This window comes from Diospyros lotus, chromosome 12 (genome assembly GCF_014633365.1).
Source record: "Diospyros lotus cultivar Yz01 chromosome 12, ASM1463336v1, whole genome shotgun sequence".
NCBI lineage: Eukaryota > Viridiplantae > Streptophyta > Magnoliopsida > Ericales > Ebenaceae > Diospyros > Diospyros lotus.
Window position 1 is genome coordinate 983,036 of NC_068349.1, and position 23,416 is coordinate 1,006,451.

Genomic DNA, 23,416 nt, shown 5'->3' on the forward strand with positions numbered 1-23,416 from the left:
ATCAGTGTTTCGAACATCGTATTGACCAGCCTCTGGTAGGTCGCGCTAGCATTCTTCAATCCAAAGGGCATGACCTTGTAACAATAGAGCCCCCGGTCGGTTATGAACGAGGTGTGCTCTTGGTACGTTGGGTTCATGGGAATTTGGTTGTAGCCTGAATAGGCATCCATGAAACTGAGGAGGCGGTGACCAGCCGTTGCATCCACGAGCTGATCGATTCTGGGGAGGGGAAAGCTGTCTTTAGGACAGGCCTTGTTCAGGTCGGTGAAGTCGATGCAGGTCCTCCACTTCCCGTTTTTCTTTTTTACTAGGACCGGGTTGGCCACCCAGACCGGATAGTGGGCTTCCTTGATGAAATTATTCGCCAAGAGTTTGTCCACTTCTTCTTTAAGAGCGGTATAACGCTCCGGAGTCATTGGCCTCCTCTTCTGGCGCACTGGCCTGTAGCCTGGATCTACGTTGAGCCTGTGTGACATGACTTCTAGGGCGATTCCCACCATATCTTCGTGGTTCCATGCGAATACATCAAGGTTAGCTTTAAGGAAATCTGTAAGTTGGGATTTTACCTCGGGGGCTAGACTCTTGCCTAGCTTGAGGTGCCTTTCCTCGTCTGCCTCGCCAACTGAGATATCTTCGAGCTCTTCCATGGGACCGGTGGGCTTTTCGCAGTCGACCTCGCGTGGATCCAGGTCCTCCCATCGGCCGGTTGATCGCGGGCCGACTTTTGCGATGATATTTACTTTCTTTCCCTTTGCTCCCATTTTCAGGGCGTCCTCATAGCAACGTCTTGCGAGGTGCTGCTCGCCTCGTACACACCCTACACCGTCGGGGGTCGGGAATTTCACCGTAAGTGACCTGGTTGAGGTCACTAGATCCAGGTCGTTCATCGCCGGCCTTCCGAGTACGACGTTGTATGCTGAGGGGCAGTCAATTATTAGGAATTCTGCCAAAGTAGTGGCCTGGCGGTTCGCATCCCCGATGGTGAGGGGAAGGCTGATCCGACCGACGGGAATCACTGCGTCTCCCGTGAACCCATAGAGTGGCTCTAGGGACGAACTCAACTGTTCCGGTCCCAAACCCATCTGATCGAAGCATGCTCTGTACATTACATTTACCGAGCTGCCCGTGTCCACCATTATCCTCCGCACTTCGGAGTTGCCGACCTGGGCTCGTATAACGAGTGCGTCGTTGTGCGGCCAATGGACGTCTCTGGCGTCTTCTTCCGAGAAAAACATCTTCTCTGGGATTGGGTTACCCCTAGGCCGCTTCGCGGGAACCGGCTATTCGCCCGATCTCGCTAGCAAGACATGGTTGGCCTCTCGTATGTATTTGTCGCGGGATTTGTGGGAGGAACCAGCGAGGTGGGGCCCGCCATGGATCGTGTAGATGGTTCGTACAGCCGGTGCTTGGTCGTCATCGGTGGGAGGCTGCTGCTGCACCGGCGGCTGGCTTGGTTGATTAGTCGGCCGCACCACGTAATCTTTCAAGCGACTTCTTCTTATCAGATCTTCAATGGCGTCCCTTAGGGCCCAGCATTCCGAGGTGTTGTGACCCGCCTCGTTGTGGTACGCGCAAAATTTTTCTTTGTTTCGGAATTTGTTTGGGGTTCTTAACGGGTTGGGCTTCCCGAATTCCTCTTTGTTCTTTTCGATGGCGAAGATCCTTTCTTGGGGGTCTGACAGGGCACAGTAGCTGTCAAAGCGCTGTGATCTATGAGGTCGCTCATCTCCCTCTGCCTTCCGAGCTCGCTTGAACACTTCATTGCTCGAGCGCTCCCCCCGAGCTTCTCTTGTGGCATCTCCGTTGTGCCTTCTCTTATTCTGGCTGGAGCCCCCAACTTCTTCTCTCGACCCGACGGGCTTCTTCGTCCCGAAGGCGTCTTCCCATCGGATTTCCTTGGAAGCTCGTTCATAGAATTCCCCCAGGTCTTTGACCGGGGTTCGGTAGATGCTCTCGTAGAGCTTTCCGTCTTTTCGGAGGCCGGCGGAGATCGCCGTTAGGATACTTTCATCCGAGGGATCCTCGACGTTGCTCACCTCGCGCCTGAACCTGGCGATGTAATCCCTTAATGGTTCGTTTGCTTTCTGGAATACGGTGGCGAGGTGGCAAGGTGGCGCGAGCTACCTCCTTAGAGCCCTGTATTGGTTAAGGAACCTCTGTTGGCACTCCTCCCAGCTGTTGATGCTACGAGGCGGAAGGCTCCTGAACCAAGCTCGGGGGATGTCTCCTAAGATTGCTGGGAAGGCGCGACATTTAGCCAGCGAGCTGGTTGTCTGTAAATCCATTTGCACGTTGTACGCATCCAGGTAATCATAGGGGTCGCTGTCCCCATTATATTGTGGCATGCTCGGGACCTTAAACCTCCGGGGCAGGGGTTCGAGCTCAATTTCTCTGGCGAACGGCGTCCTATCCCCACGGCCATTATTCTGGCTGCGGACTCCTTGTCGTTCCTCCAGCTGTCGCACCCTCTGATACAGCTCTTCCACAGTTGAGTCCGGTCCTACTGATTGCTGGGCTTGCGATCGCCTGCTTCTTTCTCGGACTGGGGAGCGGTGAATTGGGGACGGATAGTTATCCCCGATATCTTCTTCCGCGGGCGGGTGTCTCTCCTCCCGCGGTTGGCGGACCCTGCGAGGCGACGCCGGTGGGTCGTGGACAGCCCGTGCTTGAGCTTGGGCCAGAATTCTGACCGCGTCAGCGAGTTGCATTACCGTATTCTCCAATGCTTCCTGGCGCTGCTGCCAGTCCCGGATCGTCCCTGTCCCAGTGATTTGGACAGTAGGTTGGACAGGGACCCGTGGTGGTATGCCGGGAGCGTCTCCGGCGGGCGGCGGCAAAGGAGTATCGGCTGTCGGGGCAACAGGTCCTCCATTTGGTGGTAAGTCTCGTGGTCGGTCGTGGTGATTTTCAGGTGGGTCGACCGCCGCCTCGGAACTTCTAGTATGCCTTCCTCTAGCCATGGCTATTGATCAGAGCGGCCCCTTCCTCTAGCGCCAAAATGTCGACGTTTGATTTCGGCCGACCGTGATTCGTTTTGGGCCGCGGTGAGTCAATCCAAAAATACCGAGAAGGAAGGAAGAAAACCCCTCCCCCCAAAGTTCCAAGCGTGTACACCAGAATCTTTTACGTGGTTCGGCCAGAACGATGCCTAATCCACGGCCGCCCTCTGATTATTCTCCCAGAGTGGCGGTATCTGATTATTCTCTTTCGTCTTTTCTTGCCCCTCATGGTCTCTTTGATTTCCATTTATCTTGAGGGGCTTTTACAATCTAGATAATATATAAAAATACAGTGTTTGTATAATGGGGGACAGAAAGTTCTTACCCCCTTCGCAAGACCGGGAGTGGGATCCTCATTACGAGGGGCATGGGCTGTTACAGATAAAGTGATCGGACCCTACCTCTGACTTTTCAGCAGCTTTGCCACTCATGCGAGCTGGAGGTTTTGGGCGAGCGACCTGGATGGTCCAGCGATCTGGAGGATATTTCAAGAGCTCGTTAGTCGATTGCTCCGAGCTCGTTGGGGGATTACCGGGAACTCGCCATATGCTCGCTTTACGAGTTCCGGATCTTTGGTGGGGGCTGGACCTTCCTTGACGAGGTCGTCCGGGCCTTCTCGGCCTTGGGTGATTGGGCCGGTCTATCGGATCGAGTCTGGCCCATGCGGGGTGATGCGGGAAATACATATAACAGCACCTAACCTTATTTGTTAAATTATTATTTATTTGTTTTAATTTAAATTAAATCCGAGACTTCTAGAGTTTTATTTGTTGAGTGCCCACGAGGGTTTGTATCGCCCCCATTCCTTTTGGAATGATACCGAATCCAGTTTGGGAACTAGGTTCCTAGACGTGCGGGTTTATTTACGGTTTTCTTGAGTTTATTTATGATTCGGTTAGAGCTATTGAGCAGTAGGGTAGGGGTCGACTGTTTGGTGACGTTGGGGTAGACTATTGTACGGCCCTGAAGTGGACCGTCAGGCGGACACTCCTAGTCACTGGGCGTTGACCGGTGCCGGGCACTGCTGACTAGCTCTACCGGTATATGATTTATTGCATGAGTAGATACATTGTATTACTGTTCATGATTTGATATGCACATGGGTACGGGATGCATGTTGAGATATTCATTTATTGAGTATGCTTGGACACGGACATTCTAGCTTGGCTATGTTGCATCCAGCGCGGACATATGCATGGCGTGTGGTTTACTATGTGGGCGGGGCATGGTCTGATACCTGGATGTATGGGCGCCAGTGTGTCACGTTGATGTTTATTACGCCATTGCATTTTTATGTGCATTGCATGGCTACTGGTAGTATATAGTTCTCGGACGGGAGTACCGTTCCGAGGGAGCCTATGGCTCGGTTGTCGGGAGTACCGACATGGTTACGGGTGACGGGAGTATCGACCTGGGATCGCGGGCGCAGGTTTGTGGAGATTTATGTTGCCTTTCAGGGCAACGGCATGTTGGTATGGGACTTGGGTGCCGTGTGTCTTGTGTGGGCCCCAAGGACCGATATATGTTTTATTATGCTATTTTGATGTGTTGTAGCGTTTCATGCTTTGTGTGTACCTGGGGGTTTATTTTGGGGAGAGTTTTCTGGTTATGTTCAGCCTTCAGCCTTTCTTTTCTTCATGCTTGTTGAGTCTCTCGACTCACTTTGCTTTCCATCATTCCAGGTAGTGCCAGCGTGGACCATGGCAAGGGAATCAGCTTTTAGCGGTAGAGTCGGTATGGTGTACAGGCAGTTCCGTCAATCTCTATCAACTTTGATGGTTGTGTAGGGTCTATTATCTTATTTTTGTACTGTGCCAGGTATTTCCTCGAGTCTCGTGTATGTCGGCACAGGAGTCTGTGTTTATTTAATTATCATGTGACCATTGTGCTAGCGGGGTACCCGTAGTGCATGCAGGTGTTCAATTTTGCTTCCGTTGTTCTTATTTTTGTGTATGCATGCGAGGGTAGTTTCTATCTTGTGTCTCATTTTTTCCCTTCCGTAAGTACTCCCGTTCGGATAGTCCGAGCAGTTGGGATATTTGGGCGGGGGTGCTTACATTTATTGTAGATTTGGGCTGATAATATATTTGGGTTGGCCAATTGGGGTGTGGGTTTGAAAAAAAATAAAATTTTAGACCTACAGATCCACTTTTTTAAAAAATTGCGGGGGAGGGTCCACCTGACCCTACCCATAGGCTGTCTCGAGTTCATACGGTGACTCATCACTCATCAATTCGAGTATGAGCTTAGTGAATCTTGAGCCAATTACAACCCTACATTGCAGACATGGGCAAATCTAGTGATGGATCTGGGGAGGGCTGACCCCTAGATCCAGAGACACTTTCAGCCTCCAATGATTCAGATTCCATGACAGATATGGGGGAGAGCTAGAGCGGGCACGGGCTGCAACCCGTGCCTGCCCCCTCCTAGATCCACCCTGATTGCAGACTCTGTTTGTTGTCTACAATGTCATACGTAAATAATTTTGGTCCAATTAATACTAAATGAATGTGCTGTTTTTGAATTATTTAATTAATTAATAAATTTATTTTGATATTAAAAATAATATATAATACATGTATTTTATGTAATAATAATTAACATTATTTTTAACTAATAATATTTTTGTGTTAAAAAAGCTACTCTGTGAACATAATTTATTGTAATTTTTTTTCCAGTAAAACAACCTTAGTTTTAGAAAGTATCCTCTCTGTAAAAAGGTATTTGAGAAGAAAGTAGAATTTAAATATTAAATTTATTATTTATAAGATTGAATATTACCAAATTATAATAAATCAAAAATATAATATCTTAAAATTTTAACCAAATGAACTCCAGTTTGAATGGGTTTTTTTCAATTAACTTTGGTTTAGATTCTCTATCCAAGTGTTATCTTGTATGTACATAAATGTTATTTGAATATAAAATTTTAATATTTTATGTAAACTCAATATTAATAATTAAAAAATTAGTATTACAATTACATTGGGTAGTGAATAATTATCGATAATTTTATGATCATTAATGTTGAGTGACACATAAAATGTCAAAATTCAATGCCCAAATACCATTTTAAATATGTATGTATCTGTAATTGATATATAAAATGTCAAAATAAATATTACGGCGTGGCTGTCAAGCGATTGGCAAGTGAACATGAAACACGAGGAGAGGATGGGATGCTAAAGCAATAAAAATTATTTCTTTCCTGACTGGGCGAGAAAGAATCAGTGCCTGCTTTCGTGGTTCAAGTGAAGGAAAAATTCCACTATGAATAGAACTATTTAAGGTGAAGCCTTTGATCGTTTAAGTAAAGAACATGCAGTTGCTGTATCACTATCAGCATTGCAAGTCAGGAATATAGACTCTCTCTTTATAATCCCAACTTCTGCGCACCAATTGCTCGACAACCTGCCCGGCGGCCACTTCCTTAATAGACACCAAGCTGAGTGACTGAGCCGACAACATTAATAAGAGCAATCGGAGAGATGAGCCAGTGGGTGATCGACATGAAAGCTGAACTCGACAAGCTTGGCAATGCTCAAAGCCGAGAAGAGCAGAGTAGGAAGAAGCCGTCCATCTACAAGCTCCCTTCCCTCATCTTCGACCTCAACACGAAAGCCTACAAGCCCGAAGCGGTGTCGTTCGGGCCGTACCATCACGGGGATCCTCGCCTTCAGCCCATGGAGGATCATAAGCAACGCGCTCTCCTCCTTTTTCTCAAAAGATCGCCGAAGCCTCTGGACAAAATCTTCGATTCCATGGTCAAAGTGGCGCAAAAGCTCAAGGATTCGTACGACTCACTCCCCCCCAAATGGAAAGACGAAACTGAAACTGAAAACTTTGTGAAGCTAATGATTGTCGATGGGTGTTTCGTGTTAGAAATATTGCGGGCGTCGGACTTTGAGAGTGATTATTTCGATGACGATCCCATATTTGGCCCCCACGGAAAGCTCTATGCCATGCCATTTATTAAGCGGGATATGTTATTATTGGAGAATCAATTGCCAATGCTCGTGCTATTCAAACTTAAAGGCATTAAAGAGAATCGCAAGGTATAAATATATGAATTTAACTTCTCTACCTTTACTTAATAACATCAAACCTCATGTTTATTAAATTCTAATTTTTTAATTAAAAAAATAAATTTAATTTATTATATAATTCATCATTAAAATATATTTTCTTAATCAAAGTGTTAGGATTAAATTCTTAACGAATGATTAAAATTTAATTAACATGACCCCTTGTATTATTAAATTCTAAATCTTAAAACCAAAAGATTGTTTCTTTCTCTTTTATATATCACTAGAATTGCTAATGACAACCAAATTAGTGTCATTTTTATTGTGTTTTATTTTTAATTATAAAATAATATAATTAAAAATAATATATAGTAAATAAATATTATTTAAATTTGGCAATGATTAATTATCCTCTTTGTAATTAAGCTTTGTATGAATATCCGTTCATTTATCGCCTCATATAGAATTCAATTACATTTAATTCATTCATGTATCTTAAATTAATATAAACAATATTTTTTATTTAATAATATGCTATTTTTATATTAATGTAACGCAAAATACAATACATTCATACATGCATGAGTTTCACAAAGAATCACACACTACAAAGAAAAGGGGTATTGTCGGCGAACTTTTCCCGACGGTTTGAACAACTGTCGGAAAAACACCATAATCCCCGGCGATTATTAAAACCGCATGCGATTTAACATAATTCTCGGCAATTTTCAAAACCGCCGGTGATGTTGGCCCATCCCGACGATTTTTAAAACCGCCAGGGATATATAATTTATATACCCCCGCATGCCCCTGCCCCAGCCCTCACCCCCACCCAAATTAATCTTCCCCTCACCCTCTTTTCTTTCAAAATCTCCCCTGCAAACCCTAGCCCTCTCTCGCTCGCTCTCGTCGCTGCCTCCCGTCGCTTGTCGGAGACCTCGTGAACTCACTCGACAGCCAGCGAGTGTACAGAGAAGTCACCCTTGCTCTCCGCACCGGCCTCAAGGACGCTCGCGCCGAGTTCTTCTTCCTCCGAGTCCGCGGCCTCCGCAGCATCCTCAAATTCCTCCGATTCGTCGCCGAGTCCGACTCTACTATCAGACTCTTCTGCCACACCCAATCCTTCTCCGATCTCCGAGGTCCGTGTCTGTTCTGTTCGTTGTGTCTTATGTGGCTTCGTTTCTATTGCTATCCATGTGTTGAGTTCTTTTCAATCATGGAAGACCTGTGACGGAAAATGACTCATTTTCAGTGCGAAGAAAGTAATTGCTTAGGCTGTCAGTTTTAGTTTTTCTTTAACCATAGAGGAAAGTAAGGCCTAGGTGATTAGATATTGGCGTCATGTGTTCGTAACTGGGATTTGTGGGGAAGAACAAGTAATGGGAAAAGATGGCCTGATTGATTCATTGTTATTCTTGATTGGGTTAGAAATTAAAAGATATTAATGCAGAATTTTTCCGGCGGTTTTAAAATCGCCGGCAAAGGGAGAATTTTGCCGGCGATTATTCAAAACCGTCGGCAAAGGTTACTTTTACGGCGGTAAATAGTTTTTTCTGACGGTTTTCAACTGCCAAAAACCTTTTCTGACGACGGTATTTCCGGCGGTTATAATTATCGTCGGTAAAAATTTTACCGACGATTTTTCAACTTTTTGGATAAAGGGACATATATAATTGTGATAAAATAATTTGGATAGAGGGAACTAAATGCTGATTTTTTTTATCAATTAAGGATTTATTTTGACTTTTGAATTGTATTGAATAGATTATCATAACTTTCTTATAATTATAATCCCTTCCCTTTTCAAAGATAATGTTACCAAAATATCATAATAAAATATTTTATATCAAAACAAATGTAGCCTAACTAAAATGTTATTTGTACACTAAATTGTGATATTTTTAACAAATATCTCCAAAAGTTCGACAACTCGATGTCCAAATAACATTTGGTTTAATGTAATATTTTTTTTATTTAATTAAACTTGCACGGTTCATCCAGGGAGACGCGGACACTTTGAACAAGCAGATACTGAAATTCCATGACCGTGGTGATCTTAGCTCAAACATGGGCAAATGCCTTCACATCCTCGACCTCTATCGCAAGAGCTTGCTCTGCGAGGAAGCCACCAAATCTACCGAGCAAAAGGGCAGCAAGGGACCCGACAACGCAACCGTCGTTCGCTCAGCCACGGAGTTGAATGAAGCTGGCATCCGCTTCAGGAGGAGCGAAAGCAATAGCCTCAAGGACATCTCTTTCAATCAAGGCGTCCTGAGGCTCCCGGAATTCGTTGTCGATGACGCCACTGAATCGACCTTCCTGAACCTCATTGCATTTGAGAGGTGCCACGTTGGAGTCGGCCACGACATTACTTCTTTCATCTGCTTCATGGACATAATTGTCGACCACGATCGCGACATCGGTCTACTATGCTCCAAACGGATCATCCAGAACCTCGTCGGCAATGACAAGGTTGCAGCCGATTTGTTCAATGCGATGTCGAAGGATTTGATGATGGATCCCTCCAGCCACCTTAACATGGTGCATGAGAGCATCCTTTCCTACTGCACGGAGCCGCGGCATAAATGGCGAGCCGCGCTAAAGCATACTTATTTCAGAAACCCATGGGCGATTATTTCTGTTGTCGCCGCCATCATCCTCTTTGGCCTCGCTACACTGTCGACTGTCTATGATGTCATTGGCAAATAATTGCGGTCTAATTAATACTAAGTTAATATATTGTGTTTTGAATCATTTAATTTGCTAATAGAATTATTTTGATGTTATGAACAAGTTATAATAAATGTATGCGACAATAATTAACATTTTCTTTTAATTAATAACATTTTTATGTTAAATAAAACATTACTTTGTGAATATAATTTATTGGGATTTTTTTCTTGTTTTTTCCCCTATATGTAAAACGGGCTTAGTCTTAGAAAGTATCCTCTATATAAAAAGGAACTTCGAGAAGAAAGTACAACTTAAACATTAAACTCATATAAGATTGGATATCACCAAGTTACAAGAGACATAGAAACACAATACTTCAAAGATTCAACCAAATGAATCCCAATTTGAATGGATTTTTGCAATTAAGTTTGGTTTATATACAAAAATGACATTTTAACATAAAATTTTGATATTTTATGTGACCCTCAATATTAATAATTAAAAAATTACCATTACAATTGCATTGCATAACGATTAATCATTGATTAGTGAATAATTGTCAATAATTTTCTTATCTTTAATGTTGAGCGACATAGAAAATATCAAAATTTTATGTCCAAATACAATTTTAAATATATATATATATATCTATAATTGATATGATAATTTTTTTATGCAAATAATATTATTTAAATATTTAAATTTGACAATTTATAGATACATATAAATATATGGGCCAATTCTCCAATGAACCTAATGCCGCCAACAACACTAAATCTAGGTAATTCAAATCTATGATTGAACATGCGGACGACATGATTGCACCGAGAGAATCAAAGTGGTGACGTTTCTCAGCCAGGCGCCTTTGAGGATGGGCATGTAGCATGAACATAGAAGAAGTAGTCACGAAGAAGAATTGGGCGCACCCGATGAACTCGTGGGAATAGGGCCAAATATCATTAAAAAAAAAAGATTCTGGTGGGGTGAATTCTATTATATTCTAGAAAAGAATGAGCCTTGAAGCTACCAGAGGCATCCATATACGTTCTGTAGGCGAATCAAGAAGTTTCCAATCGCGTGCTTTGCTTACTCCGGGAAGGCCGGAGCCACCTTTCTTCATTGCTCAATCCTCAATCCGACAAATAATCCAGTCCTTTCTCCCCTTCTCTGCAAATAATCAATCCCCCACTTCGACTTGGTTTGCTTCACACGTCGGTTAACGTGGTTTTCCGTTATCCCGGCCCGAAAGTTGGTTTTCATTCGGTCGGGAAGTCCGCTGGCTGGTTGGTTGGTTTGGTAAAAATATAAACATTGAAAAATAGTGAACACGAAACACGAACGAGAGTATAAGAACAAAAATATATATTTGGCCGGAATTGGCCAGTGAACATGAAAGACGAGGAGAGGATGGGAAGCTAAAGCAATACAAAATTATTTATTTCTTAAGTGGGGAAGAAAGAATCTGTGCTTTCGTGGTTCAAGTGAAGGAAAAAATTCCACTATGAATAGAACTATTTAGGGTGAAGCCTTTGACCGATTAAGTGGATAATGTTCATTTCGTTTCTTATAGGGCTGATTGTTAAATCAAACCTGTGATTCAATAATTAAGGGAATAAAGGCTTAGGCTTCTCTGCTCTCCTTGAGCGGTAAATGCAGAGGAGGATTTGGGTCTCACAAGAAAGCAAAGAACATGCAGTTGCAGAGGAATATAGGCTCTCTATTTATAATCCCAACTTCTGCACACCAAGTGCTCGACAAGCTTCCAGGCGGCCACTTCCTTTATAGGCACCAAGCTGAGTGACTCAGCCCGAGAGCCGACGACATTAAGAGGCTCTGGACTTAGCGGTTTTTTCAATAGTTTTTAAGTGATTTAGTTTTTAACTTAAAAGTTTGATATTGTTTAACTGAAGTATTTGGATAGACGTGCTTTTAAGCTATCAATTATTAGTTATGTGTTTAGTTTGTAAAAGCTAATAAGCTGTCAGAACTTGAAAAAAAGACTAAAATAGACATGATACTGAATAATAATATAATTAAAAAGTATAAAAATATTATTTTTATCAAATAAATTATAAATTAATTTCTAATTAATAGAATACTTACAATTACAAGTTAATAAATTATATATAATTATCAAAAAAATATTAATACAATACTTTAGGTTTAGTGCATAAAAATATTAAATATATATATTGACACGTTATAAAAAATTATTTATTTTTATATTTTATCAATACATTTAAAATATTAATATTTAAATAAATTATTTCTAAAATGTGGGATTTGTTTCATCCATAAATTTGATATATATTACAAAATTATAAAATTAGATAAGACTATTTAATTGATAATTAAATAAACTTAATATTAACAAAATCTAAATGTAGATAAGACACAAATTTTGGATTGAAGTTTAATTTTTCCATACTTTATGTAAAATACTTACAATTATAAGTTGATAAATTATACATAAATATTAATAAAATATTAATAAAATACTTACAATTGTATGTGGCTTACCTATTCAATTAAAAATATTCAATGTCTTACTACATATAAATATATTTATATATTATTATTTAAATGAATTAATTAATATCAGGTAGGCAGTTATAAATTAATTAATATTATTTAGTTTGGATAGATATTTTTATGAAATTTGATTTTCAATACGTTAGATATAATTTTGTAATATCATTTTTAAATGTTTGGAAACTCATATAATTTTGTAAAACTTTAAATATATAATTTTTGTAATATCATTTCTAAATAATTATCTTTAGAGAGTTGCCATAACTTGACATACAAAAAAAGAAACGGAAATGAAAGTTTTTTTATGTAAGTTGACATACAAAAAATATATACATATAAAATTAATAAAAATTACATACATATAAAACTTGACATACAAAAGAAACGGAGAGAAACTTAACATACAAAAAATACACAACATATTTTTTTATATGTATATAAAATATATATATATAAATATAGGAAAAAGAAAATAATACACAACACACACACGTGTATATATATATATATATATAAATTGATGAAGCCAAATAGCCTCGAAAGAAGGAGATATACCGAAGGGGACGAATCTGGAAGAAAGAGGTCGCTGGATAATAAGATAACAACGATGGGTGGTTAGTGACGGCCCGACTGGAAGCAAAGGCGGCGATGGCGCGACAAACCCGGATCTGGAAAAGGAGGCAGCAACAGCGAATTGGAGAAGAGTAAAGGCAGTGGATCAGAGGGGCGATAGCGCAACGACAATAATGGTAGAGCAGAGGTTTTGGAGAACATGATGGGAGAAGAGAGCTTTGGAAGAGAAGATGTATCATATAACGGTAATAAAGGGTACGCGTGTAAATGTAAAAAATATTTGAGGATATTTTGATATTTTTATTGGTCAACTTATCAGCGTTTTTTGGAAAAGTTGAGGGGCACCAACTTTTGCTAAACGCTACTATAGCAGCTTTTTAGTGAGATAACGTATAAGTTGAAATGTTAAGCCAAACATTTAACCGTCAAATGCACCATAGCGAATCAGTGCTTTCGTGGTTCAGGTGAAGGAAAAATTCCACTATATGAAAGGAACTATTTAAGTTGAAGCCTTTGACCGTTTAAGTGGATGATAGTGGCTTCGTTTCAATAGAACATATTATAGGTTGATTGTTAAATCAAGCCTGTGATTCAATAACTAATGGAATAAAGGCTTAGGCTTCTCTGCTAAGCTTGAACAGTAAATGAAGAGGAAGATTTGGGTCCCACAATAAAGCAAAGAAGATGCAGTTGCTGTTATCACTATCAGCATTGCAAGTTAGGAATATAGGCTTCTCTCTTTATAATCCCAACTTCGGCACACCAAGTGCTCCACAGACTGCCAGGCGGCCACTTCCTTTATAGACACCAAGCTGAGCGACTGAGCCCACGACATTAAGAGCAAGCGGAGAGATGGACCACTGCGTGCTCGAAGCCGAACTCGACAACCTTGGCAATGCTCAAAGCCAAGAAGAGCAGAGCAAGAAGAAGCCGTCCATCTACAAGATCCCTCCCGTCATCATATCCGACCACAACAAAAAAGCCTACCAGCCCCAGTCGGTGTCGTTTGGGCCGTACCATCACGGGGAGCCTCGCCTGAAGCCCATGGAGGATCATAAGCAACGCGCTTTTTACCATTTTCTCAAAAGATCGTTGAAGCCTCAAGTCGAAATCTTCGACTCCATGGTCGAAGTGGCTCAAGAGCTCAAGGATTCGTATGGCTCGCTCGAGCCCAAGTGGCAAGACGATACTAAAAAATTTGTGACGCTAATGATTGTGGATGAGTGTTTCATCTTGGAAATATTACGGGTGGCAAACCAGCCATTTGAGAGTGATTATTCTAACGATGATCCCATATTCGGCTATCATGGGATGCTCTATGCCATGCCATTTATCAGGCGAGACATGTTGTTGTTAGAGAATCAATTGCCAATGCTCGTACTAGTCAAGCTCAAATGCTTTGAAGAAAATGTCGAGGTATAAATACACAAATCTAACTTTTCTCCCTTTACTTAGTTACATCAAAGTTCATATTTATTAAATTCTTATTTTAATTAAAAAAATTAACATATAATTTATTTTATAATTCATCATTAAAGTATATTTTCTTAATCAAAGAGTTCGGATTAAATTCTAACCCTCAATTCTTGGCCAATGATTAAAATTTAATTAACATGACCTCTCATGTTATTAAATTCTAAATCTTAAACCTACAGATTGTTTCTTTCTCTTTCATATATCACTAGAATTGCTTTTAAGGGGGTAATGACAATCAAATCAGTCTCATTTTTAAGATAAGAGACCTTTTTATTTTGTTTTATTTTTAATTATAAAATAATATAAATACAAATAAGATATAGTAAATAAATATTATTTAAAATTTGCAATGATTAATTACCCTCTTTGTAATTAAGCTTTGTGTGAATATCCGTTCATTTATCATCTCAAATAGAATTCAATTTAATTTGATTCATTCATGTATCTTAAATTAGTACAAAAATTAATTTTTATTTAATAATTTATTTTTTATTAATATAATAAAAATTATAATACATTAATAGATGAGCTTCACAGAAATATCACATAATTGGGATAAAATAATTTGGATAGAGTGAACTAAATGCTGATTTTTAATCAATTAATGATTTATTATGACTTGAATTGAATATATTATCATAATTTTCTTGTAATTTAATCCCTTGCCCCTTTCAAAGATAACATTACCAAAATATGATAATAAAATATTTTATATCAAAACAACTGCAGCCATGATAAAGGTCTCCCTATTAAATCTAGCTTCTTCTTTTTTTTTTTTTAATTTATAAGTATAATGTCATTACAAAATTTGATACAATAAATTAAAAAATACCCTTTGAAGGTCTATTAATTTTTTTTAAATCTCAATAATACCCTTTGAATATTTTATTTAAAAAAATTATACAAATATATGTGTATAGTTCTTTTTACGTATTTCTTGCATTATAATACTATAATATTTGTGCACTAAATTGTGCCATTTTTAATAATGTTCGTGCATTGACGTGACACAAAATATAATATATAATAACATATATCACCAAAAGTTTGATAATTGGGTGTCCAAATAATATTTTGATTAATAATATAATATTTCTTTTTATTTAATTAAACTTGCATGGTTCATCCAGTATAACGTGGACTCTACGAACATGCTGATACTCAACTTCTTCGGCTTTCGCACTCGTGACTTTGAAAGGGGCAAAAGCCTACACATCCTGGACCTCTATCGACAGAGATTGCTTGTAAAGCGGTCCAAACCCACTGAACGTAATTTCAAGCGAATCCATAACCAGATAGTCCCCCTCAACCTGTCAGCCACGATGTTGATTGAAGGTGGCATCCGCTTCAGGAGGAGTGAAGGCAATAGCCCCATGGACATCTCCTTCGACGGCGGCATCCTGAGGCTCCCCAAATTCGTTGTCAATGATACCACTGAATCGACCTTCCTGAACCTCATGGCATTTGAGCGGTGCAACATTGGAGTCGGCCACGCCATTACTTCGTTCATCTGCTTCATGGGCAACATTATCTACCACGATCGTGACATCAGCTTGCTAAGTTCCGAAAGGATCATCGTCAACTTCGTTGGCACCGACAAGGTTGCGGCCAATTTGTTCCATACGATGTCGAAGGATTTGGTGATAGATCCCTCCAGTCACCTTAACTTGGTGACTGTGAGAATGGCCTCCTACTGGGGGAAGCCGTGGCCTAAATGGCGCGCCGAACTGACTCGTACTTATTTCAGAAATCCATGGGCGACTGTTTCTGTCATCGCTGCCGTCATCCTCTTTGCCCTCACCATATTGCAGACTGGCTTCACCGTCTACGATCTCATGCTTAAATAATTGTGATCCAATTAATACGAAATGAATGTACTGTGTTTTGAATTATTTATTTAATTAATAAATTCATTTTGATATTAAAAATAAGATATAATTAATAGATGTGCTCTGCGTAATAATAATAATTAATATTATCTTTTAATTATTAATATTTTTATTTTAGAAAAGCTACATTGTGAACATAATTTATTGTATTGTTTTTTTATTTTTTTCCCAGTAAAACAAGCTTAGTTTTAAAAAGTATCCTTCGCATAAATTAAAGGGGTACTTTGAGAAGAAAGTTGAACTTAAATATTGAACTCATTGGGATTATTTGTTGCAACTTAAAATTTGTAACTTTTAACTTCTAGTTTTAAAAAAGTTGGGATGTAGTGTTTGTTTTAACTTAAAGAATTCTAACTTATAGGTTTTACTAGCTTTTAGAAGGAGTAGAAGCTGGTTTTTTTAAAACTGGGTACCCCAGTTTTTACGACTTCTGCTTAAATAATTATATTTTTGTAACAATTTTACCCTTATTTTTAACAAAGAATTACCCTCTTGTCTACGCAATCATGATTTTTCTTCTCTACCGCCATTTCCATTTTCAGATTCCTTCCTCTCTCTCACCATCTTCCTCTTTCTCTATACTCTAATTAATTTTTTTATTAAACTTGAAACTTATACATATACACTAATTAATTTTTAAATTATCATTATATAACTACTAAGGGTATTATGGATAATTATACAAAAATAAGTTATTTTACAGCTTATGATATCAAATACTACAACTATTTAACTACAACTTCTAAGAAGTTGCAACAAATAGGTGCACAACTTATTTTAAATTTTATAAACTATAATATAAGAAGTTAGAAGTTATAATTTCTTTAATTAAGTTGCAACAAACGGAGCCATTATTTATAAGATTGAAACATAATACCTTAAAAATTTAACCAAATGAGCTCCAATTTGAATGGGGTTTTGCAATTAAATAATTTTGATTTAGATTCACTATCCAGCTGTCATCCTGCATATACATAAATGTTAATTGAATATAAAATTTTGATATTTTATGTGAACTCAATAGTAATAATTAAAAAATTACCATTAGGTACGATTGCATTGATTAGTGAATAATTATCGTTAATTTTTTGATGATTAGCGTTGAGTGACACATAAAATGTCAAAATTCAACGCCAAAATATCATTTTAAATATATATGTATCTGTAATTGATACGATAATTTTCTGTGTATTGAAAAATTATTTAAATATTTATGTTTTACATTTATAGGTATGCATAAATATATCGATCAATCCACCAATGAACCTAACGCCGCCAATGATAAATCTAGAAGAAGTAGTCGTGAGGAATAAACCTTCCATGAGATTCATCAATCGGCCAATCCATTGGCTGGTTGGATTACAGACGGAATGGGGATCAAATCAGAGTTTGGTTGTAGTTGAGAGTAGCGGCAGGCAGGCAGGCAGGCAGCGAGAAAAGAGAGAGAGAGAGAGAGAGACAAATGGCGACATGGTGTTTGTCCCTTTGCGGACGAAAAGATGGAAAGGAGTTACAACAAGAAAAATGATTAGTGGCAGAATTTAATATTGCAATTATTTTGTTACTAATTAGTGACCGATAGCATCAGAAATTTTATCGCTAATATTTTTAAATATTTTTTTAATTTAGTAATAGAATTAACGATAAAAATTTCATGATTAAAAAATAAAAAAAATTAAAATTTAGCGACGGGTCATACCTGTCTCCAAAAAATAAAAAATAAAAAATATATAAAATATAAAATTTAGTGATAGGATGACCTCGTTGCTAAAAAATAAAAAAAATTAAAATTTAATGACGAGATTATATCGTCATTAAAAAGTAAAAAAAATTGAATAAAAAATATAAAATTTAGCAAAGGGATTACATTCGTCACTAAAAAATAAAAATTTAAAATTTAGCGACTGGATCACACTGTAGCTAAAAAATAAAAAAAATTAAATAAAAAATATAAAATTTAGTGACGGGATCATGCCCATTGCTAAAAAATAAAAATAAAAAATTAAAATTTAGCTATAGGTTTGACCCATTGCAAAAAAATTTAAAATAAATTAAATAAAAAATTAAAATTTAGCGACGGGATCACACCCGTTTCTAGAAATTAAAAAAATTAAATAAAAATTTAAAATTTAGTGAATGGATCACCCTGTAGCTAAAAAATAAATAAAATAAATAAAAAATAAAAAATTTAACTTAATTAATTTTAAAAATAATTAAAAATTAAAATTATTTAACGACGAAATATTCTATCGCTAAATAATTAAAAAAATTAAATTATTTAAGAAATTTAAACATTTAAATTTAAATTATTTAAACAAATATAAATTTAACTTTTATGATACTCTAAAATAACTAAAAATTACATTTAAACATATCATAATAATTTTTACTAATATTAATATTAGTAAAAATTTAACTAATAATTTTTTGAAAAGATAACAAATTAAAATCAAAATAAGAACATAATTTTTCACTGTTATATAATAATTTATAAATTTTTATTTGAATTAACAATGAAATAAAATAAAAATAATATTCATTTCCCTCAACTAATATTAATTTCAAAATTAATATCATTAAATAAGTTAATTGTATTATGATGGATATAAGAATATATCTTTCTATTAAAAATAAATATTATAATATTATGATTTATAGTTTGATTTGCATTTTATAACTTAAAAAATAAAACAAAATTACATTAAAAATAGCAAGTCAAACTATACTCTTAAAAGTTTTAATATGTTATAAGCCAAAATTTTTAAAAATAACAATTAAATAACATGAATCACCCCCGGCGGAAAAGTCAAATATGTCTATGAGAGTTGCATTAAATAAATTTATTTTTCCTAGTCCATTATTCTTCCACTTAATTAGAATAATTGACTTCTTTTAAAATTCTATCCCCACCCACTCGCCCGCGACAAGGAGTGCGATTTTGTTCACCCCTTTTAACGTGGGTAAACGTAACTCTCGTTAGTGAGGGTTAAAAAAATAACCCATATGGAGGCAAACTCACCGCCCATTATTTTTCCCTCATTTTCTCTCTCTCTCTCAAACCCACCACCCAAAATGCACCGCCCACCGCCCATTGCTCCCCTCGCCCCACCACCACCGCGAGCATCGTCGGCCGTCGCCCCTCCCTCTGTCGCTCGCACTGACTAGCACCCCCCCCACCACCGGCCCTCGCCCCGCCACTGCAGTCGCACCCCCATAGCCGTGAGCATTGCTGTCGGCCCCCCTCCGTTTGCACCACTGGCATACCCCACCGTTGCCCCCCTCTTCGCATCGCCTGCTGCCACTGCTGCCCGCAGGTCCCCTCTCTTCTTCTCTCTCGTCTCTGTTTCCCCTCTTCTTTTCTCTCATCTTTGTTTCCCTTTTCTTCTCCAAGTCTCCTCATTTCCTCTCCTCTCTCCCCCCTTTCCTCTTCTTCTCCAGCCACCCTTGTGTCGTCGCCGCCTCTTCTCTCGTGTCGACCGCCTCACTGTAACGCCCCGCTTTCCCGGGAGCATTATAACTTGGGACAATTTCAGGACAATAATTTTTTTTTTTTTACACTAAAGCTAAATCATATCATTCCTCGAATAGGTCCCAGAATTCTCATACATTAATCTTGAAAGAGAATTATTATACACATCAAATGCAGAAGCAAAAATCGAAACCTGATATTTTAACATTAATCATAAATTCTTACATCTCCAACATTCCTCAAAACGTTCAGAATCTAAAGTAGCAAAACTTAATTATAAGGGCTACATAACATACATTTCATTCTTCATGCACAATGCTAAGTGCCATTTCGAGCCTTATTTGTCCTCGAATCTGCTACAATCTCTATCTGGAACGTTTGAATATTACAGGGGTAAAACCCAAGTTAGATGATGAATCATCCAAGTAAGAGTACATAATGTTATGTCATGTGTGTATGCAATATTTTTCATCGTAGGTGTTAACTGCACCCCTTATGCTACCTACCATTTTTGCGGTCACCTCTTTCGAAGCCTAGGTGTATGAGTGCACCCTTGGTAAAGCAGCAGTGCTAGTTCGTACTCCCTACGACCTCAAATGCGAGTGATCAATGATATCAACGTGTATTCATGCATTTCATAGTCATGTCATGTATGTAGTTTACGTGATGGATACATATTAGGGTATGTCAATATGGTGAAACATTTTCGAGGAACATAAACCATTTACGAACCAAGCAATTTTCATAAAACTAACTTTAATTGGGGAGTACCATTTACCTTCTCAAGCTTATCTGGCTACCTCAATATTTGTGTCTTGCCTCGATTTGCGTGTCAATCTAAAAAATTGCACGAATTTCTTCAACTTCAGCCTCAAAACATTCTAATCACCATAATTATTTAAATAAACATTAAAACCTATTTTTCCAAAATTTCTGGCATTTTCTATAATTTTCTCTCTATTTCTTCCTATTTTTTCCTCAATAAATCCAAATTAAATATTTCTAAAATATTTCCTTGAATATTTTATTACGGAAATTCATAAAATAATATTCTTAAATTTCTAAAATTTTCTAGAAAATTTTACTCACATTAATTTAGCATATCTGATTTCCTCGGTATGCGTGCCCTATCCTTGAAACGCGTGTCTGGGCCGTTTTTCTCACTAAAATCTCCGGGATATCACCAAAATATAATTTTCTATTTTTTCTTCTTTTTCTTTTCTCTTCTTCCCCACTTCATCTTCTTCGCGCCTCTGCTTCTTCTCCAGCAACCATGCCACCATTTCTTCTTTTCTTTCTTCTTTATTTCTTTTTCTTCTCTTTTTCCTTCTTTTCTTTTTCTCCTTTCTTCCTTCCTTCTTCTTCCTCTCATTATTCTTCTTCTTTTCTCCCCTGCTTCCCGCGCGAACACCTGCAACGCACCAGCTTTAGCTCGCTGCCACTGCCGCCGCCGTGAGCCACTACCAACGCCACCACCGCCGCTGCTTGCGCCATGCCTTCCACTGCGAGCCGCCGCTGTCGCAACCTCCTATGTGCGTTGCAGCGCCCGCATGCTGCCCCTGCCGCTGTTGCTTGCAGCGGCTGCCATGGCCGCCGCTGCTGTGCGGCTGGCTTAGCCGCCTTTGGCCACTCCGGCCGCTTCTCGAGTCTCCATCGAGCTCTCCCCTTACTGCTACACCGCCGCCAGCGTCCCCAACTGCCTTCCTCGATGCTGCCCTGCTCGTTGCCCGTCAGCTATGGCCGCTCGAGCTTGCGGCCATGGCTGTTGCAAGTTGGTTGCTTCCAGCTCTCCCTCTCTCGCTCTCTCCCAATCTCTTGGAGCTCTGCTTCTTTCGGCCAAGACTGCTGCCAATTTATAGGCAGCCATTGCGTGTATATATATATATCTATATTGTACATCATTAATTACATAATCCTTTAAATCTTGCTGCCAATCTCCTTAAATTCTGCTGCAACTATTTTTCTCAAATCCTGCTGCAATTATCATCCAATTGCAACCCAAAATCACGGCTATTAAAGTTTCTCAGAAATTGGCCATGCACACATGCGCACATGCATATATATATGTATATATAAATTATATATTACACTTTAATTTAAGAAAATTACACATTAAATCCCCAATTTCATCCCTATTACACTTGTGCAATTCTCTAATTGCAACTACGACCCTAAACCTCAATTTAATTTGAATTATAATACTGAAAATTCATAATTAATAACTTAAATTTTACTCGAAATAGACGATTTTACCTTTGCGTCCTCTCGAGACTTTTGTTTCATCTTGAAACCAGTAAAGGGTTGCTCATTACGCAAAACTGAAGCCCCCCTAGGGGTCTGTTAATTTTTCAGGAGCATCTTGCAACAATTCGGTTTTGCAGCCTAAATGGCAACTGCATTTTTGCTGTACCGAAAATTGTTTACGATCAAATTTCTTTCGATACTATAAATTCTATCTCGGAATGCTCATCGAAACCATATCATTTTTCTTAGATAATTCTATCCCGAGACACTCCCTGTAGTTGATTCGGTACTTGTAACTGCTATTAATTCAATTTTTCAGTATCCTAAACTCCTCGAAATTACGTGGCAACTTCATATGAACATGGGGTATTACACGTCTTGCCGACCGCAAGGTGGTGGCGCAGCCGGGAGGTGGTGGTGCAGAGGCGAGGTACGGCGGGGTGAGGCGAAGTGAGGCGGTGGTGCAGAGGCGGAAGGCGGCGAGGCAATGCAGAGGCGAGGCAGAAGGCGGTTAGGCGGGGCGGTGCAGCGAAAGGCGGCGAGAGCAAAAGAAGGGAAGAAGGAGAGAGAAAGAGGAACGGATGGGTGAAGCCAGCCCCCGAAAACGACTTTTTTACCCCCCAAACTAACGGGGGGTAAAATTACCCTCGTTAAAGGAGGTGAACAAAATTGCACTCCGCGACAAGGGAAAAGCCAAATGTGTCTATGAGAGTTGCATTAAATAAATTTATTTTTTCTTGTCCACTATTCTTTCACTTGTTTGACTTCTTTTAAAATTCCCTCATCTGTTCAAACAAGTTTAAATAATTTATAATTCCAATTATATTTTTTCTCTTTATCATTCATACAAAACATAAAATTTTATGTATTTTATAATTATTTTATGTATAAATAATTATGTATATTTGTATGTTATTATTTATTTATATTGCTTGAAGTGAAAGGTAAAAAATTATGTGTAAAGTTATACAAAATCTTAATATTATATTTAAAAAAATCAAAAATCATATACTCGTGTGCATGAACTTTGCTACTTTAATATGTATTAAGATTAAGATATTAAGATAAGATATAAAGAAAACATAAGATTTTATACAAATAGATAATTTTTTATGACTTAATTAATAGTTTAACTTGTCTATTTACATTTCTTAGAAATAATATTTATTTTTTATTGATTGAGATTGATGAGAAGATATGACCGAAAATATTTATTTTTGATTAATTAATAACATTAGAAAACACATGTAAATTTAATGCAAATTTTAGAGGCAACTTTTTGGCTAAAAATTGTGTAGAAACTCTGCTATCTTAATATATATTAAGATTAAGGTTAAGATAAGGTATAAAGAAAATATAAGATTTTATAAAAAAGACTATTTTTTATGACTTAATTAATAGTTTAAGTTGTTTATTCATATTTCTTAGAAATAATATTTATTTTTTATTAAAAAATCCATGCAAATTTAATGCAAATTTTAGAGGCAATTTTTTAACGAAAAACTATGTACAAGAACTCTGTTATTTTAATATATA

At 38.1% G+C, this 23,416-nt stretch overlaps 2 protein-coding genes across 2 annotated transcripts; both read left to right on the forward strand.

Annotated features, from left to right (window-relative positions):
* The first annotated feature begins 6,434 nt into the window (after window positions 1-6,434).
* Window positions 6,435-9,733, forward strand: LOC127786756 (UPF0481 protein At3g47200-like). The gene is made up of 2 exons (XM_052314402.1): window positions 6,435-7,054; window positions 9,026-9,733. Exons 1-2 carry the CDS (start codon window positions 6,488-6,490, stop codon window positions 9,731-9,733), a joined length of 1,275 nt encoding a protein of 424 aa, XP_052170362.1. The 5' UTR covers window positions 6,435-6,487.
* Window positions 9,734-13,610: 3,877 nt separating this feature from the next.
* LOC127786757 (UPF0481 protein At3g47200-like) lies at window positions 13,611-16,125 on the forward strand. Its single transcript, XM_052314404.1, has 2 exons — window positions 13,611-14,218; window positions 15,409-16,125. The coding sequence occupies exons 1-2, from the start codon at window positions 13,655-13,657 to the stop codon at window positions 16,123-16,125; spliced, it is 1,281 nt and encodes a 426-aa protein (XP_052170364.1). The 5' UTR covers window positions 13,611-13,654.
* The last annotated feature ends 7,291 nt before the right edge of the window (window positions 16,126-23,416 follow it).

Excerpts from the sequence above, each read along its gene's own strand:
- LOC127786756 (XM_052314402.1), top strand. The coding sequence starts at position 6,488 with ATGAGCCAGTGGGTGATCGACATGAAAGCTGAACTCGACAAGCTTGGC. Across the intron at positions 7,055-9,025 it reads GCATTAAAGAGAATCGCAAG|GGAGACGCGGACACTTTGAA; the intron begins GTATAAATATAT and ends CGGTTCATCCAG.
- LOC127786757 (XM_052314404.1), top strand. The coding sequence starts at position 13,655 with ATGGACCACTGCGTGCTCGAAGCCGAACTCGACAACCTTGGCAATGCT. Across the intron at positions 14,219-15,408 it reads GCTTTGAAGAAAATGTCGAG|TATAACGTGGACTCTACGAA; the intron begins GTATAAATACAC and ends TGGTTCATCCAG.